The 19313-nt window shown below is 43.7% G+C and overlaps 1 protein-coding gene across 2 annotated transcripts in view; it reads left to right on the top strand.

The window, feature by feature from the left end:
• Positions 1-15626, top strand: part of LOC147884277 (uncharacterized) — a 67002-nt gene extending 51376 nt beyond the window's left edge. For both annotated transcript variants that reach the window (XM_087398444.1, XM_087398443.1), the window contains exons 4-6: positions 10997-11059; positions 14020-14115; positions 14267-15626. In XM_087398444.1, coding sequence (XP_087254570.1) covers positions 10997-11059; positions 14020-14115; positions 14267-14353 — 246 coding nt within the window. In that variant the 3' untranslated portion in view covers positions 14354-15626. The remainder of the gene's footprint in view (positions 1-10996; positions 11060-14019; positions 14116-14266) is intronic.
• Positions 15627-19313: the final 3687 nt, after the last annotated feature.

Genomic DNA, 19313 nt, shown 5'->3' with positions numbered 1-19313 from the left:
GATGTGTGCCAATTACATTTTGAATCGGGCTCCCACTAAGGCTTTAAAAACAAAAACTCCCTATGAGGTCTGGAATGGGAGAAAGCCTTCAGTGGATAATTTCCGAGTCTTTGGATGCCTTGCTTATGCTCATGTGCCAGTTGAATTTAGGCACAAGTTGTCAGATAAAGCCATTAAGTGCATATTTGTTGGGTACAGTGCAGAAAGCAAGGGGTACCGTCTCTACAATCCTGCTACACGCAAGATCATTGTCAGTAGAGATGTGATATTTGCGGAAAATTCAGCTCACACTCAGGCTGAATTTCAAATGCCTTCTTCTTCAGAGGATGTCTTTGAGGGGTTGCTACCCATTGCCTTGGGTTCCCCTGTTGATATTTCTGATGCAAATCATAATTTACAGCCACCTCCCGATGCTTTAGTTCCGCCACAGGATGTCTTGCCACCTCCACAGGCAGTGGAACAGGTGGTGTAGCAAGAAATTGCAGACATACATGCAGCAAAAACAGTCCCAAACTGGCTGTTACAGACTCTCAGGGAAAGTAAAATTGATGCTCCGTTACCTGGTAGGACTCGCAGTGCAGCAAGGCACATGGAAGGTGCTAATTCAGTGGAATCAGCATATAGGTACTCTTCTTGATGAGGAGCCTGCCACATTCGAAGAGGCAAAGGACAATGTGCATTGGATGAATGCCATGCACGATGAGTTGCAGTCCATTGAAAAAAATCAGACTTGGGATGTTGTAGACTTGCCACCAGGTAAACATGTCATTGGCACACGATGGGTTTTCAAGGTCAAACGGAAGCCAGATGGCTCCATTGACAGATACAAGGCAAGGCTGGTTGCTAAAGGCTATGCTCAGAAAAAGGGCATAGATTATGAGACATTCGCTCCTACATCCCGACCACCATCCGATCAGTTATTGCAATGGCTGCACATTTTGAGTGGAATGTTCATCAGTTGGACATAAAAACAGCCTTCTTAAATGGAGACTTGCTGGAAGAGGTGTATGTGAAACAACCTCCAGGCTTTGAAATTACAGCAAATGCACTTCAGGTATGCAAGCTACACAAAGCTTTGTATGGGCTGAAACAGGCCCCTCGTGCATGGTATGCCAAGATTCATGCCTTTTTGACCAGCCAGGAGTCCTACTGAGAGCACCCTTTACATCAAGATGGATGGGGGGGGAAATTTTAGTCATCCTTCTTTATGTTGATGACTTACTGCTCACAGGGTCCAATGAAGACAAAATTGCAGATTTCAAAGCTGATTTGCAGACCAACTTTGACATGTCAGATTTGGGGCTGCTTCACTTTTATTTGGGGATCCAGTTCTCTCATGAGAGACGTGGCACTGTTATGTCTCAGTCCAAGTATGTGCAGAAACTCTTGGACAGATTTAACTTGCATGATTGTAAGCCCATAGTCACTCCCATGGAGCCGGGGCTGAAACTCACAATGCATGATTCAGGAGAATTAGTTGATGCCACACTTTACAGTCAGGCTGTTGGATGCCTCATATATCTCTGCAACACTAGACGTGATATTCAATTTGCAGTGTCTCAGGTAAGCAGGTACATGCACAGCCCAAAAACTATGCGTTGGCAGGTAGTTAAGCGCATCTTCTGTTATTTGCAGGGCACGAAGTCTTTTGGCTTGCTATTTCCCAGGGGGGGTGACTTGGCAGATGCATGCCTACAGTGATTCAGATTGGGCTTGTGATTATGACACTAGGCAGTCCACTAGTGGCAATTGTTTCTTTTTGGGTAAATCTTGCATTTCTTGGCTGAGCAAGAACCAATCTATAGTGGCTACCTCATCATGTGAAGCTGAGTATAGGGCAGCTTTCATAGCAACAGTTGAATGTGTCTGGCTGCGACGTCCATTTGCTGATCTTCATTTGTCTTTGGAGGGTCCTTCTCCAATTCTCACTGATAGTCAGAGTGCCATTGCAGTGGCAAAGAATCCAGTGTTTCATGCTCGCACGAAGCACATTGAGGTTCACTATCACTACGTCAGAGAGAAGTTGAATGCAGGAGAGATCAGTATGATCTTTGTGTCCACACATGACAACGTTGCAGATATTTTCACCAAAGCACTACCACGTGAAAAGTTTGAGGCATTTCGCAGTGCCCTGAACTTATATCCGTTTGGTGATTGATCAGCCTTGTACATGACATTGGCACTGCAGGGGGGTGTTAGAATTAAAGATATAATTCAGTAGTGGCCAATGTAATTTAATAAGCTAGTTAGGGGAACTTTTCCCTCTTTAAGAGGTTTTTTCCCCTAACCGCAGTTAGTTTACTAACTATGGTTAGTGACTACTAAGGTTTTGTCACTAGGACAAAACCTTATCTCTCACTCTTTGAGTTGTACTGTTACACACTCTTCTATTGCAACTCAGCGCTCAAGCTCTCACTCTCTTGCTCTCCTCTCTCTCTCTCCAATCTCTCACAAGAAAGGGGCTGTGGCTGTGCCAGGCTAGGAGAAGGAGAGAGGATGATGCTGCTGTTTCAGAAGAGCTGAGAGGGAGCAGATTTTTGGAGAGGTGGGGCTAGAACTGTAGAGAGAGTGTGTGTTGCTGTAGAGAGAGAAAGTGCTGTTGAGGTGAGAGAATGGCCTGGGGAGAAGCTAGCTGCACCCAAGAAGGTGGAGAGGTTCTGTTGCATCAACCAAAAGGAGGGAGAAGAAAAGTGACGAATTTTTCTGAGATGGTGCCACAGCGCCAAATGGTTCCGCCTTTTGGTCATCATTCGATCGCCTCTGGAGTGGATCTATGTGGAAGGACTATAGATGGCATAGACTCCTCCAAGTTGGTTGATGTCAGAGCCTTGTGTGTTAATAGGTGGGATATGATGCACTCTCCTTTACAGGCAGCAGCTTTTGTTCTCCATCCTATATGGAGAGAGAGAAATCCAGATGGTGATAAGGAGGTGCATGATGGGTGGATGGATGTCATTGAGCGGTACACGAAGTATGATGTTGAGAGGCAAGGCATCTTATAGGAATTGAAGGGGAGAGGCCTTCTTTTATAGGCTCAGCCCCCCCCCAGTCTTAGAGTGGAAGGTGAACACTTATCACAGTATTTTGGTGGGCTGCAGTCCCAAAGAGGACAGCCCACAACCTGCCCCAAATCTACTAGATTTGGGGCTAGACACTTGGCCTGCATGCCCTGCCACTTGCCATGCATGCAGGCCACTTAGATGTGACACTTCCCCCTTAGATGTAAGCTCCAATGAGTGGTTTAACTTCCTGCAGGAAGTGATGTGCTTGCTAGCACCACTATCAAAGAACCAGGCATCACGAACATCTGAAACTGCCATACAAGCATCATGACCATCAGGATTATACTGACATGTAACCAAGAAAGCCCAATGGTGGTGTTGTGCAAAATTAGTGGACTCATGTTGATCTTCTACACTAGAAGAACCAGATACTGCAAGATCAGACTCTTTCTTTTACTTTTCAGATGCTATGCGCTTCCTGCATTCAGAAATATCACGCCCAGGTTCCCTGCAATAGTTACATCTCTTCTTCTTTTTGTTATCCCTTGAAGAAGAGGCACCATGTGAATGATCAGCATGGGAATGAGAGGGCTTTCCAGCTGAAACCTTGCCTTTACCTTTGTGTTTATGATGGGCAGCAAATGCTTGATCACTAGCCATAGTAGCATTGCGATTCACATTTGTTTGTCGTCTTATCTTGTATCTCCATTACTCTTGGCATGCTGCTAGGCCCACACCCAAAGCTCAGGGAACATTCTCTTGAATGGTTCCTAGGTCAGTATGCAATCTATGCATTTGATTGGTCCCATGTTTTAGTACTCAGGTGGGGTGTGGTTTCGAGTTGTCCCTCTCAAAGAGAGGCCATCACTCTTGTGGGTCACTAATGCCCATAACCCCAAGCAAGGGGGTCCACCCTCAAATGCTAGACCTAGTCCCCATTGTCTGTAACTGAAGTAACTGAACAGTAGGAAAACATTTCATTTCTTAATAAGCATACTATTGAAAAACAAAAAGAAATAGTACGAAGCAAGTGGATACATGGATGACAGGTTCCCAGGGCTAGGTTGCGGCAGTGGCGTCAGTACAACAACAACTTAGCGTAAACGTCAGGTCCCCTGGCAGCACCAAGGTCAGGCCAAGCGGCGACTCAAGTTTATGTCTTGCGAGAGGGGGTCAGTTTTTGTTCGCAGGTCACCAGCCTAGGAGAGGCACAAGAGCAGCCTATCCTCAGCCCCAGGCTGAGCTTAGCTGCCATGGAGCTCCCAAAGGTGAAGACCTTTGTCACAACCTCTATTAGTAAACCCTCCCACTCTGACATCGCAGCATCACCCAGCCCATACACATTGCATTACAAGCAGAGGATTAGCTCAGACCCACAGGAGCATATATACTTTTTACAACAGGAAGTAATGGAGCTCAGACGTATTGCTGTAGCTCTTGGGAAAAAAGTAAAGGAGATGGAGAACAATGACAAGCAAGAAATCATACAAGAAGTACTACAAATACACAGGGATGTAGCACCTGCGCCACAATTGGTAACCAAAGTCCAAGACATGGTTACCACTCAGGTCAAGTTGATAAAAGAGGGAATCTCATCAACAATGGGCAATAAAATCAACAAAACTGAAGTATATGGAGAGGTACAAGAGCAGCAAAAAAGGGCTGCTAATGCTCAATGCCTACGCATTGGAGGACTACCTGAAGTTTGGCATGAAGGGAGCCTGGCAGAAAAAATTGATAACATCATAGCAGCAACCCCTCAGATTGAGTGGGACGTAAGGGACATAACCATTGTGGCTCCTATTGGGATACAAGCTAAAGTGGTGCTCAATGACAAGAAGGCAAGAACCAAGATTCTTATGCAAACAAATAAGTTGAGAGGTACCAAGGTATGGATATCAAAGGAGCTCACCCCAATTCAGCTCAAGGTGAAGTCCACAGAGTTGAACAAAGTGAAGGGTGTTCACAAAGAGGAAAATGGGCTGTCTACAGAGATGGAAAAGCTCTTATCAAAGACTTTAAATCCAAACCTGAGGACTCTCAGTTTTTAAGCTGATGTAATACAGGTCGATTATCTTACTTAGTACGATGTAGCTAATCTGCAATAACTTTGGGAGTGGTATATGCATTTCCAAGAGACTCTCAGTCTATAACTGATGTTGGTGTTTACCCTTTTTGATGTGTGCGCTTTGTCTCATAGTCCCATGAGGGCTTCTGAAGATGTTGATATATCTTTCTTTCTTTGTGTGTGTGTGTGTGTGTTTGGAATCTTTTGCACTACCACTTAGCACGGTGTTTCATAGATCAAATCTGGTTTCCCCAATCTGAAATCCAGGGTGGAGGCATCAAGACCCGTACAAACTTGCCATTGTAGAGGAGTCCCTGAAAGAGAATGCCAAAATCTGTAATGCAGCCCCAAACCATACTATCTAACTGCCAATGCAAAAAAGATCAACGTAGCACATCACCCACCAACTGTATCCCTTCGGATGAAATGAAAGAAGAGTGCTTGGGTTCTTGCAAGGCGAGGATCAAACATCTATGACCATTGCAGACTTTCAGCATGCAAAGAATTTCCTTCCAGGGAGGTGTGGCCTTGCCATTTGAGATGAGAGAGAATTTGTTTCCAATCTAAAAGCATTGTAGAGACAAAAGGGCAACCCTTATTTCTGCCATCAATGTGCCCCAAAATAAAGTCCCATTGATTTGGATGCCAGTGCACAAAAGTAGAAGTAGTCAACTGTGAAATCAAGTGATGCATCATAGCAACCCAAGGATGATTACCCTGCAGAAATTCCAGCATCATCTTTTCCCTTATGTGCCAAAATATCAATGCCAATAATTAAAATATTCAGACCACTATGCATTTTTGGCGAACAGAGGGGCTCCATAAAGTAATCTAAGGCTCTTACAGCCATGCTTGAAGCGCCTGAAAGTCTTCATAAGAGTGGACATAAAAGATTGAATATCCTTCTTACCAAACATCATCAGAGGCAAGAAGAACTATATGTTACAATATGGAGGTGAACATGTAGTGGCCAGGTGGCTAAGTGTTAGAAAATACCCAACAGAGGGTACGCATAGCGGAAGACTTATAGTAATGCCCAGGAGCTCACACAATGTGATGTGGGGTGTGGAATTACAAACTTCTTTACTTAATGTGCGTCACATAGATTTGCAGACTCATCAATAGACAATGAACCGGCCAGATAGAGAAACAACCAAAATATATATTTCCGTCCAAAACTATGGACACAATACAAGAGAGAGAGATCTAGAGTCCCAGCAATGGTGTGGTCCTCTGATCTTACCACAAGGTCCTTCTCCTATCTGCTGGCTATCTCTAGATTCGAGCCCGCGTGCTCCACCTCGAGCTTATGTGGACTCTCCGTCCTTTGACCTCAGCTCCTTGCTGCCCTAGAAGACAGCCAAAGTCTCAGCCTCACACTTGAGCTAAGTCTGCAGCAACACTGGTACTCCTTCAGCTTCTGGATGTAGGCCCCAAGGGCTGTGCTCTGCTGCTCCTTTCTGCTCTGCTGGAAGCTGCACTGCTGGATATGAAATGAGGCCTGTGGCCTCTGCTTTTATAGGCCCCCAAGGGCCCCTTGAAGTAACCGACCAGCCAGCCCTAAATGGGCCAACTGGCTGGTCTGTTTGGGCCGACCAGTCTGCCCCAAAACCAGCCCTTTAAGGGCTCCAAAACTAGGGCCCTTTGGCCCACACTTTTAGGGCTTTTGGCCCTCTAATCTAGGCAAGGGCCCAGCCTATATAAGGCATGCCACTGCCCACTGTCAGCCTTATTTGCTGCTCCACCAGGCCTGCTGGTTCTGCCCTCTGCCAGGTTCTCTCCAGCCACGTGTGCAGCGCCGTACACTGCTGATGTCATGGTGCCTTGCCAGGTCAGATCTAGGGCTTGCTGTCCCTGCCATCTGCACTGTAATTCGCGCCATCTGTTGCAGCCTTCTTCTCTTGTGAGATGCTGCCCATGTGGCAGCCCCCTCTCTCTCTCTTCTCTGGGCATCTTCTGCCCTAGGTCTCCCTCCCCCACGCTCTCCTCTCACTGACACATCTCGGCCCAATGCCAACACGTCGATGACGATGCTCCAGTAACTCCCTGGTCGTAGTCCTCTGGAACCTTTTGGTGTCAAAATCTTTTCCTGGCTTTTCATCCAGTGGCTCTTGCTCCACCAGGTTTGGTTCCGCTTCCGCATACCATCCTGGTACACAGGCCCATCTTTGGTAGTACCTCCTGGCACCACCTCCTTCAGTCACGTTCCCGCTTTTGAACTCAAGCAACCCAGCCGTCACGATCTTCTAGTTGTCCCCCTCATAATGAGTGAACAACGTGGAGTCTTCCACGCACCATGCTCTGAGGGTTTGTTTCAACCCGTCCTTCCTTTGGCAAGGTCTGCAACCAATCAATATTTCCAGATAACCTGGACCATGAACTCTCGCTGAGTTCTCAAGCAGGTACCCTTCTGGCTTCAGTACTCTTTGTCCATCACCTTCTAGCAATCTGCATCCGAGATTTGAATAAGCACCAATACTTCCCCTTCTGCCTTCGAAGAAGGCCAATTCCTTCCAATCTCGTATCTCTTGAGACAAATGAAGAGCAGATTCTCTCCACAGCATGCTATAAAGGCTCAAATGCAAAATATCAAATGCATACCAGACTGTTGTAGTGCCTGTGTGTTTGCGTGGAAAGCAAACCTTGTACCTCAATGAGGCACCCACCAAGAGCCTGTGTAATCCTGTATTGTCCCCTTCTGAACTCCAGCATCCATCTGACCATGAGACCCCAGGGTCCTCCATGGAATCCACCCTCGTGTCAGTGTCGACAGCCCCACACCTGGAAGGTACCAAGCACTCCATGCTGTCCTTCACCTTCACAAAGGCATCTGACTCCTCGTCGACCCACATCTCTATGTCGGACATCCTTACTGTGATTTTTGGATCAACATATCTGACCTCGGTAACACTCGGTGATGTCACCAGGAACAACTCTTTGATTACCACATTTGCTTTGGCCTCTCGCTCTGAATCTGAGTCAGACTCCTTTTTGTTTTTCGGATCCGTCTTTTTCTTTCTGCAATCCTTTGCAAAATATTCTGGCGTATCACAGTAGAAGCACTTCTTCTTCTGCTTCCTTTTAGAAGTCCCCTCGTCATCAGAGTCATCTTTCTTGGACTTACCACTGTTAGGCTTGCCCTTTCCTTTGCTAGCAGAATCCTTCGCCATCATTGCCTTGTCGTCTTTGTCCTCGTTGTAGAGCTTCTCCCGAGCTTCCTCCTGTAGCAATAATGGAGCCAACTCCTCAAATGTCAAAGGTTTGGTCCTCTGTCTTGCTGTCACAATCGTAACAAAGCTCTTGAAACTCCGAGGTAGTCTCCTCAGTACCATCAAGGCCAAATGGCATGAGTCTGTCTTCTGACCAACTGCTGCCAGCTGATCCCTCACCACCTTGGCCTTTGTCAAATGGCTATGTACCGTATCTCCTTCTTCCATATCAAGATTGTAGAGTTGATGCTGAAGAAGCAAAATCTGGAAGGTGTTATCCTTCTCGTATAGATCCTTCAGGGTGGCCCACGCCTCTACTAACGTCTCGGCCAACTGGATATGTGGAAGAACGGAGTCCGCCGTAGTCCCTATGATTATTGCCAGGGCATGGGCATCTCTGTCTTCCCAAGCTTCGAGCTCCTCTCTGTCTACTACCATGAATATCTTCCCTTGCCTATCCACTAAGTCCTTCGGCTTCGCCTCCACTCCCGTGGTCAGCTTCCACAACTTCCGAGCCACTAAATGACTCTGGATCTTCACTTTCCAGATCGGGTAGTTGGTCCCGTCTAGTTTCCCAGACTCTCCAAAGTTAGGGATAGTGAATGAGAGAAAACTGGGGGAGGAGGAAGGGAGAGTAGGGGCTGAAGAGGCTGTTGAGGTCGACATCTCTGCTGTTTATACCACACAGCAAAGTCAACCAAACTCAATTTTAGTAGACCAGAACTCTGAACGCACCTGACTGAACCTGAGTCACCCTCCTTCTCGCAAGGGCACAATCCTCCAATCGTGGAAGTCGATTCCCAGGAGCTTTTGAATCAGGGTCGTCCTTCAGCAAGGTCCCTGCCTTCAGGCTCCCACACCTGTGAGCCTCCTACTTGGGCTCTGATACCATGTTAGAAAATACCCAACAGAGGGTACGCACAATGGAAGACTTATAGTACGCACAATGAAAATCATCAGAGGCAAGAAGAACTGTATGTTACAATATGGAGGTGAACATGTAGTGGCCAGGTGGCTAAGTGTTAGAAAATACCCAACAGAGGGTACGCACAGCGGAAGACTTATAGTAATGCCCAGGAGCTCACACAGTGTGATGTGGACAAACTTCTTTACTTAATGTGCGTCACATAGATTTGTAGACTCATCAAAAGACAATGAACCGGCCAGATAGAGAAACAACCAAAATATATATTTCCGTCCAAAACTATGGACACAATACAAGAGAGATAGATCCAGAGTCCTAGCAATGGTGTGGTCCTCTGATCTTACCACAAGGTCCTTCTCCTATCTGCTGGCTATCTCTAGATTCGAGCCCGCGTGCTCCACCTCGAGCTTATGTGGACTCTCCGTCCTTTGACCTCAGCTCCTTGCTGCCCTAGAAGACAGCCAAAGTCTCAGCCTCACACTTGAGCTAAGTCTGCAGCAACACTGGTACTCCTTCAGCTTCTGGATGTAGGCCCCAAGGGCTGTGCTCTGCTGCTCCTTTCTGCTCTGCTGGAAGCTGCACTGCTGGATATGAAATGAGGCCTGTGGCCTCTGCTTTTATAGGCCCCCAAGGGCCCCTTGAAGTAACCGACCAGCCTGCCCTGAATGGGCTGACTGGCTGGTCTGTTTGGGCCGACCAGTCTGCCCCAAAACCAGCCCTTTAAGGGCTCCAAAACTAGGGCCCTTTGGCCCACACTTTTAGGTCTTTTGGCCCTCCAATCTAGGCAAGGGCCCAGCCTACATAAGGCATGCCACTGCCCACTGTCAGCCCCATTTGCTGCTCCACCAGGCCTGCTGGTTCTGCCCTCTACCAGGTTCTCTCCAGCCACGTGTGCAGCGCCGTACACTGCTGATGTCATCATGCCCTGCCAGGTCAGATCTAGGGCTTGCTGTCCCCGCCATCTGCACTGTAATTCGCTCCATTTGTTGCAGCCTTCTTCTCTTGTGAGGTGCTGCCCATGTGGCAGCCCCCTCTCTCTCTCTTCTCAAGGCATCTTCTGCCCTAGGTCTCCCTCCCCCACGCTCTCCTCATTTGGGGGCTTACAGATGGGGAGGTGACCTTTCCAACACTAAGTTCCAATATTCCAGCTTCTTTTTAAGCTTTTCAAGTACCCAATCTGCTTGTTGGTGACGAGTGACCATCCAGTCCAATGGATAACCTAGATGCCATATGTGTGTGCGCCCATGCACGCGTGCGCATACACACCTTTTTCATGGAGTAACAAGTTTGCAAGTAAGATTTGAGTTATAGGAGGGGACATAGGACTTTTACATGTTGAGTGCCCCTTCTAGGAGTATGATTTCTATAACCGAATGTAGCATCCACTAACTTACTAAGACTAATTATTAACTCGATGACATCAAGGGTAGTTGCTTCTATGGGAGCTAATGTAGCCTCCACTAACTAAGACTAATTATTAACTTGATGACATCAAGGGTGGTTGCTTCTATGGGAGCTAATGTTCTAGTTAATGGTGGAGAGGAATAGAGGGATTTCCATAATGAAAATAGGGAGCGTTTGAAAGAAAAATCATGTATGAAGGCTTCAAATCTGGGTTTTCGAAAGATTTGATAGAATGACTATTTTTGTCTATGTTTTGGGCAGTTTTATATGCAAAACTTCAGTATGTAAACTTCAAAATCACTTTTGGCTTTCCAATGATAATGAACTTGTATGTGTACATGAATAGACATTGTTCTTGCTTTGCTCACTGGTTTATTTTTCTGTGTAGGAACAAGCATCCTTGAAGCAACAATTGGAGTTGGAGCGCCAACGACTCTCTACACTAAGACAGGTGAAGTCACTTTTTATAATGGAGGAGTAAAACAAGAGCACATGCAAGGAAGAGAAAAAGAGATGGAAAGGTAATTTTAGGGAAAGAGATCACTCTTTGTATGGTAAAAGCGGGGAGAGTGAAACCACATAAGAAGAGCGAGTGAGATTATTAAAATAGGAAAATAGTTTAAGCTCAGTCATAAGACCTTTTTTGGGGGGGACAATTGATAGAAAAGGAAGAACCGATTATGTCGGACCCTCGACACGTTTTGAGCATTCATGCACGGATTTCCCTATCTTCCAAGTTCTAGGTGCTAATGGGTTCCTTCTTTGAACTCAAACCATGTTATGCCATCTTATTAGGTTTATTTGGCCTCATGGATGGATTTCTGCTCCTCCTCTGCACATTTTTCTCCTCTTGTACCACGGGTTGAATTCCTTTCCTCCTCTTGTACCTTAGGGTGACCTCGGGTAGTGGGACATGCTTGGAGTCCTGTTATTTGTCTTTCTATCTTTTGAGGTGACCTTACCTGTGCCCATTGAACATATCAGGTGGTAAAGGCTCATCAATTTGGACTGGATGTGTCCTTTTTTCTAAACTCATGCTTGTCTGGATGTAGCAGCATGGCTACTTCTGTGTTGTGCTATTGTTAACCTAGAGCTAGCTGGACTTGTTATGGTGACAATTCCAGCTCTGTGTGACAAGAACAGTATGCAGGTGGAGTTTTTGAATTTAGTAAGGTCAGGGCATGTCTCTCATCTTCATGATTGGCCACAGACAAAACAGCAATGAAATTCAACATGGAAATCAGGAGACACCCTATCCATGTGCCACATGTCACTTTAACTAGTTCTGCAAGAAACACCAAGATTTGACTAAGGAAATTTACATGAGGGCCATGATTGCTATAAAATGAGGACCTCATTTCTGATGAAATCTTCCTCTCAGTTAATTCAGCTTGGACCAGCACAGTACTAGCTTGTGGAGCTGCTTGCCCCAATTTATATTCAGCCATTTGGGGCAGCTAGTGAGGATCAAGGTCTCTTTTTCCTTGCAATCTGAAGGGGGCCTTGATCGCAGCTAGCAACATTAAGAACAGTAATATTAAAGAAAAGGCTAAGTCTTCCCGCTTGTATAGTGTATGTATGGAAGCGTGAATGAAATATCAAGCCTCAGAATCAACCAAAATCCAGGATTTAGACCAATGTTTGTTTACATTGCTGTCAGATCTTTTGAAATCTGAAATAGGTCCCAAAAGAGTGATCGTGCATACGGTGGAACCCCCTGACACATGGAAGCACTCCAAGGCATGTTTCTTCTGCAAGGCAGTCTCCTTTATTGTTGCATCCATCGAATCTCCTGCCTTGACTCATTTGGGGCTCAAAGAGCAGGCTTGCAACAAAAAAGTTTGAGGCCATTTTAGAATGCCTTGCAGGGGATGCAAAAAAAAGGGTGCTGTTTTGGAAATCAGGGGCATAACTAGATTTTTAAAGATATATACGGCTGTGCCATTTTGTCCATTTTTTCTCTCCGCAGGAAATTTCATATGGTTATGTTTGTTTAGGTGCAATGGGTGGTAACTGAATCTCCATCTTCCATATCTCAATGTCTGTGTCGGTTTTGAGATATGTGGATATGTGTGAGAATGCGTTTATAATAGGGGTCTACATCTACCATTGGGCACTGATGTCGTCCATAGTAGCTAGTCCCTGGATTGCATGATGGAGTTTCTAGTTTTAAACCTTGTGCATAGCTACAGCGAGGTTAAAACTGCTCTATTCGTCTCTAGAGGGTGAGTTTGGGCATGCTCCTAGGATTCATTGAGGTATATATCTTGACTCCCTCTCCATATCTCAATGAGCCTCATTTTCTTCTATGAAGTAAGTGAATCTGCCTCTTTTTCGATGGTTTTTAGAAACCCCTCTGCTCTCATTTACCAAGCCATGTCCTGGAATCTCTGCATCCAGTCTGATATTTTACGTTTGTGTTTTTTTACTTATGTATTGAACTCTTAGATATATCTTGAAGTGATTTTTAAACATTAGCTTCTGTTCTGCTTAGAATGACTGGATTTCCATCTTGACTACATCTCCCATCTCTCCTTGAACTTCCTTTCTTTTTTCCTTCATGCACCTTGCTACAAAGTCTTGTACTCGTACCTTGCAAGGCATTTAATTTGCACAGGATACTTTGATCTTGTTGATTATTTTGTTTTGGAGTTGGCTTTCATACCATGTTTGGTAATCTATGCTATGGTCTTTTATGGAGACACCTCATTCTCTCTGCTAAAGAATGGGATAAGGTGGTGTTTCCTTTGTGCCCATAAAAACCTTCAAATTTATCTCAGTTACCTGGTGATCTACTCCACCCCTACCTTTCACACATGTAGTAAGACATGATCAGAACAGTGAGCATGTAATACTGGAAAATTTGAGTTTAGATGCTCACCCTTTTGCCTGTTCTGCCTCAGTTCTGCTGCTGTCACTTCAGCTTGTCATTTCTATGGCAACCCCAAAGATACACACGTAGGAACAGATAGGAAAGAAGTCAAGCTGACAGAGTCTCTTTATTTGTTGGTCTACTGTATGGCTAAGGAATGGCAGGTCCCTGAGGAATTCTAGTGCCGATATATACCAGAGTGAAAGGGATGTTTCTGTGGCATGAATTCTTGCAAACTTAATGTGAGGCTAGAGTCAGTTTTGCTTCCATATCTAGTTTTGGAAGAGAGAGCTTCTCATTTTAGAGAGAACATGTGGCCATTTGATGTTGTTTTTCCAAGTCCTTGTTGGATTGCTAACCTCTCATGTGCTTGCAGTAGCCCTTTTGAAGTTCATCTTTTAAGAGGTCTGAGAACTTTTAGGTGGAATCGACATGTCCTGTTGGCTTGCAATTGTAATTATTAGCATCTTTATATCTGCTGATTGAATGTACTCAAAGATTCAGGTTATTTGATCAATCAATCTGTTTCTGATTGTCAGGTGGAAATGGAGAACAGGTGGATGGAAGCAACAATAATGCAGGCTTTGGAGCAAAAAAGAGAGAGTGATACAAGAGTTTTGGAGCTTGAAAGGAAGGTGCATATTTTTTGACTTTATGCAAGTTGTCAGATTGGTATTGATATTTTGGTCTGAAGGCTAAGCTGGATGCAATTTATTGAACTTGCTGATGCTTTGAAATTGAATTTAATTGCTTTGAAATTGAATTTAATTGGTTCTTTGTGTTCAGGTATCATTTTTGGAAGCCATGATTACAAAGGGGAAAAGGGAGAGGTCCCCTCCATCAAGCCCATTCTACAGGAGCTTCAAAAGTTAGATCAATACATTTATTGTTTGTCCCAGCTGTTCTTTCAGGCTAAAGTGATTGACGGTCCCATTGCATGAGTACTGAAGGATTTATCGAAGGTTTTCCATTGAAAATGGAATGAACAAATTGAATCCATGACCAAGGGTAGTTTCAGTCGGTGGCCCCCAACATGCCAGGTCATGCTGCATAAATTGCAGTCCTTTGCGTAGCTTTGCCCAAGGCCAAGGCTAGAGAATAGAGATGGTCCACAAAACATTGTTGGCTTACTGAATAGATGCCAAGCCAATGTGACCTTTCTCTTCTTCTGGCTCGCTTCATTGATACTACTGTCGTATCAGAATGCTGCCACTTGTCTTGCATATGAGCAAGATTTGCTCACACCCAATTTTGTGTATATGTTTGGGCTGTGAACTTGCAAGCATCCTGTTTTATTGTTATGCAGGACTGGATGCTCAGCGTTTGTAATGGTCTGGTTGGTATACTAGCCGAGATGGCCCACAAAAGACCTGGGCATTCACAGATCTGAGGTTAAAATATCTGGGCAGATAGTTCTATAATGGACTAATGGACTCTGTTAAAACCTCAACTAAGGAAGGAGCATCAAGAGAAAAGTAGACTATTATTGGATCTTCCAGAGTTCTGTTAACGAGAATGAAAGGAAACTGTAACAGGCTCCCTGTTTGGGAAGCTGCGTATGTACTATCCAGTTGAGCCTATGTAGTTGTGAGGTTCATTGTTCCCTGTCCAGGGTCCCTTGTCGGCCTGGCCTGGCCAGTTCCTGTCAAGTCGCCCCTAAGTTGACATGGTCTAGGACACTTTCTTGGTTGACCCTCTCAGCTTCACGTGCAGCCAAGCAAACCTGGCTTTAAGGTGGCATGTTCCAGGAAGCTTCTCTCGGTTGACCTTCTTAACTCGGTGTTTGGCAGCCCATTTTATTTTGAAACACATTTACTTACTCATTATAGTATATTCTTGTTCTAGGTCATCGCAGTTGTATGCATGTGCTGGGATCGGTAAGTATCTTCTGTCACAAGCAACAAGGCTTGATAACCATGGGCTATGATTTTGGGTATACACTGGAGCTATAAAATATATTATGGTAGTCATACTGACAGTAATTGGCTTATTTCTCTGTGTCTTATGGCATGATAGGAAAGCTCATAAGAGTACAAGATATTAAGTATTTCATGTTGGGGGTTGTAATGCAAGCAACCCATTGCACCATGTGATTGTAGGATTTGAATGCCAACGTTCTTGGCTGGTATAAACGAAAAAGTTGGCCTATTATGAAGACATGAGAGGAATGGGAACTATCTGGCCAAGAACTTGCAATTGGAATTATTCTACAGGTTTCTAGGGCTACATGGGTCAAATAGTTGCTCATATTATGCCTTTTTTGTACCATGCAACAGGTGTAATTTTCATTGCTCAACCAATTTACAACAAACTGACGTTTTTTATTAGTAAAGGCTTGCCCCAACCTCCATGCTCTTTTCAAATGTATAATAACAAATTGTCATGTTTATTAATTACGAAAATGGTGCTCCCTCACTGTGAAAATTTTGTGAATGATGAAATCCTAATAAACACAATGGTCCAAGTATTTGGCTTTTCTTTGGTACAATGGTCAACCTACTTGAATGGTGATCTTTGCCCACAATGGATTGGATAATCCATATGGGTTGTAATAATGAATGAACATTAGGTAATTGCTTGTGTAATCACCTTTTAGGGTTCTAGTCTATTTATAGCATTTAGATATCAAAGCAAAACATACTTTGGGTATCTAGCAATCTCTTACAAGTTGATGCAGTATTAGTTTCGGTATTATACAACCTACATGCCAGGGCTTCCCAATCACGAACCTGGATATGTGAACTTGTGGAGGTGGAACAGAGAGAACATCAAGAATTCAAAGTTCTATCATCGTGGAGATTTTTCCAAAGAGGAGGCACATAGCTCCACGTAGCTTGTATAGGATGAAGTGGTAGAGTACGCACCTTAAGATAGCCTAGGTGTGGTCCAAATATCATGTCTAGGAGTTGATGCATAGAGACATGAACAATTGTACAAGCTATATGTTAATTTTTTAGTAGGCTTGGACTAGTAGTTTTTGCTTCTTCTTGCCCTACCAAGAGTGATTGATATGGTTAACTAAGCATGCATATAGCATACATATACTTCCACAAAGTATAGACTTTCCATGTGTGGTTGTGGCTTGCTTTTTCTCTTTAAGGTAGAAATGGTTCCAAGTAGATGGATGGTGAGGCACAACACATTATCAACCTTATAATAGCAAAATTGTATACTAAGTGATGCCACATAGATAAAGAGGACATAGGTTGACAACAAGAGCTTATGCAAGTTCACAATACAAATGCTATAACTAGAGCAAGGGCTCGTAAAAGGTTATTGATGTTGTTGTGTAAGCTTGTCACATAAGCTGAGAAGATCAAAGAATGGTCCATCACTCGTCTTTGCTAGTCCTTCTATGCTAGAGTGGTTGCATCATCATCAGCTTTATGCATTGTAACTTTTTGACCATCCATAATCATTCATCCGTACTTGAATGATCATCATAATTTTTCATCCATTATTGTGCATGTGTACTTATCAAAGTTACTCATAAAAGTTTATTGATGCTATTACGTAAGCTTGTCACATAAGACAAGAAGATCAAAGAGTGGTCCATCACTCATCTTCTATCCTAGAGTGGTTGCATGATCTGTGGGGTTTTTTATCATCCATACTCAAAGAAGGTCAAATGCCGATTTTATCTTCACGTTCTTTTCTCTCATTCATAACTGATTAACAAGGAAAACTACCATGCAATTTACAATGTAGGTATGTTTAGCTATTCATTCACTAGTTCTAAAGTAATTCGCTAGTATCCTGTATACTATGCTAACATAATGTTGCAAGTAAAATGACAACTAGACCAGGGAGATGGGCAATCTACTCATCTCACAAAAATTCAAGACACGATTTTTTGCCAACAATTGTTAAGTAGTAGAAATAAAAACTTATGCCTATCATTTGAGCTTATTTATGATACAAAATTGTTCAAAATGAGATGATCTATTCAAACGCGTGCTTGAAGCAAAAGATGGAGGGTAAAAGGTTAACGACGACTAAGCATTCATTCCCATGGTACAAAGATCACAAAATTATCAGTGCAGGTTTCTCTAATGCACAAATAAGAGCTAGTGACAATAGAATCTGCTAGGCAAAATGATAGGGAAGGCATACCAAAAGTGGAAATGCCATTATTGTGGTGTGATTGGCTAGAAGTTGCATGATCAGTGTTTTAAGATAAATCAAGGTAATATTGTCCAAGGTACATTCTATAATGCCACTCAATCAAGTAATGTTGAGGTAGCCTACTCATGATGAATACAAAGCTTATAATGATAATGTTTTTGTGTACACGCAAGCTATGTGTTTCTAAATGAGTTTTCTAAGACGTCAATAGCTTAAACAACCATTTTATACCATTTTTTGACACCCATAAATAGTCCACTCATGTGTAGCCACACAATTTATAGGTGATTTCCTCTCATCATGACAATCTCTTGATAATTTGATAAAGATCTTTTTTTTTTTTCAAGAGTACCCTATCCATGAGCACTTATGGAAGCACATTTTATGGTTGGTAGACTTGGGTGCTAGCCAAAATATGATTAATTATAGGGATTGTTTTCAATCTTTTTATCAATTGACAAGTTTTATGCATTAAGGGAGATTTCGAGTCAAAAAGTGCCCTTTGCTTAAGGAGATAATCCATACTCTAACCAAAGAATTAGGCATTCACCAATGAATAGGATCCAACATTTAACATTTGGAGGAAACCTCAAAGGACTCTCATTGGAGGAGAGACCTTTTCCAATCCCCACACCCTACCACTAGGCCCCATCTTGCCCCCTCCCCCCCCCCTTTCCCCCCCCTCCACATGCCTCACTTGTCCTTTTGTGCCCCACTCCCAACCACTCTCTTGGTCAACCACTCCCTCTCTTGGTCAACCATCACTTTTTCCCTCCAAAAATTCAAAACATCCAAAATTCTTCCCAAAGCTCTCCCAAACCATACCCATGCACCCAAGCCATCTTCCAAGGTGAAACATACTCTTTCTCCTCTTCCAAAGTGTGCACATCTGAAGGGTCTCTTTCTCCTCTTATTGTCCTCTCCATTTCGACATGGTGAAGCATTCCCCATCCCCCAAACCAAAGATATCCGATCAATGGTAAATTTTCCACAACTTGAAGGGTGCTACTCCTCAAGAGTTCAAGATCGTGTCCTAGTTTACAATGCAACCATAAAAAATAGGTCCACACGAAGTTTCTAGGAAGGGCAGAGCCAACAAACAAAAGTATTGGAAAGTTCGTATCATTGGCCAAAAAGGGCATCAAGGAAAGGGTCCAACACGTGTACATGGCTTGTAATATGAATTGGATCCTTCCAATTAAGGTCTCTTTCCTTAACATTGTAAGTGTTTATTCAAAATTTTATGTGGTGTTTGTGTGTGTGTGCATGTGGACCCAACAAAACCCCATTTCATAGTGAAAGGAAAACAATTTTGGTAATGAGAACAAAATAGAAAACTATTGTATCTAATGAAAAAGTTTGTAGAATGCATAAATGTACAAAAAGATTAGCTTTGATAAGTTGTGACAAGCATCACTTTAATTGAAGTGGGAAGTTTGTATACTTACCACCATCCAACAAGAAAAACGCGGTGAGAACTTGCTTAAAACCTTAGTTGGGAGGATAGGTGTCATAAACACCCCTCCCTTGTTATCGGTGTCACAATAAAAATAAGAACTTAGCCATAGACTTAACAAGCTTGATGTAGACTTTTGAATGAAAGGTTGCTTGGGGTAACCGTGAGTTTTAGTGGGAGAGTGTAGGACAAAGGTAATGAAATTGGGAGCATTATGGAGAGAGAAAGAAGAGGTATGCAAGGAAAAAATGG

Source organism: Dipteris shenzhenensis, chromosome 27, assembly GCF_047967505.1.
Source record: "Dipteris shenzhenensis isolate YYH24624 ecotype China chromosome 27, Dip_SZ_1.0, whole genome shotgun sequence".
Taxonomy (NCBI): domain Eukaryota; kingdom Viridiplantae; phylum Streptophyta; class Polypodiopsida; order Gleicheniales; family Dipteridaceae; genus Dipteris; species Dipteris shenzhenensis.
The sequence above is the reverse complement of the archived record's forward strand: the minus strand, read 5'-3'. Positions and strand labels throughout refer to the sequence as shown.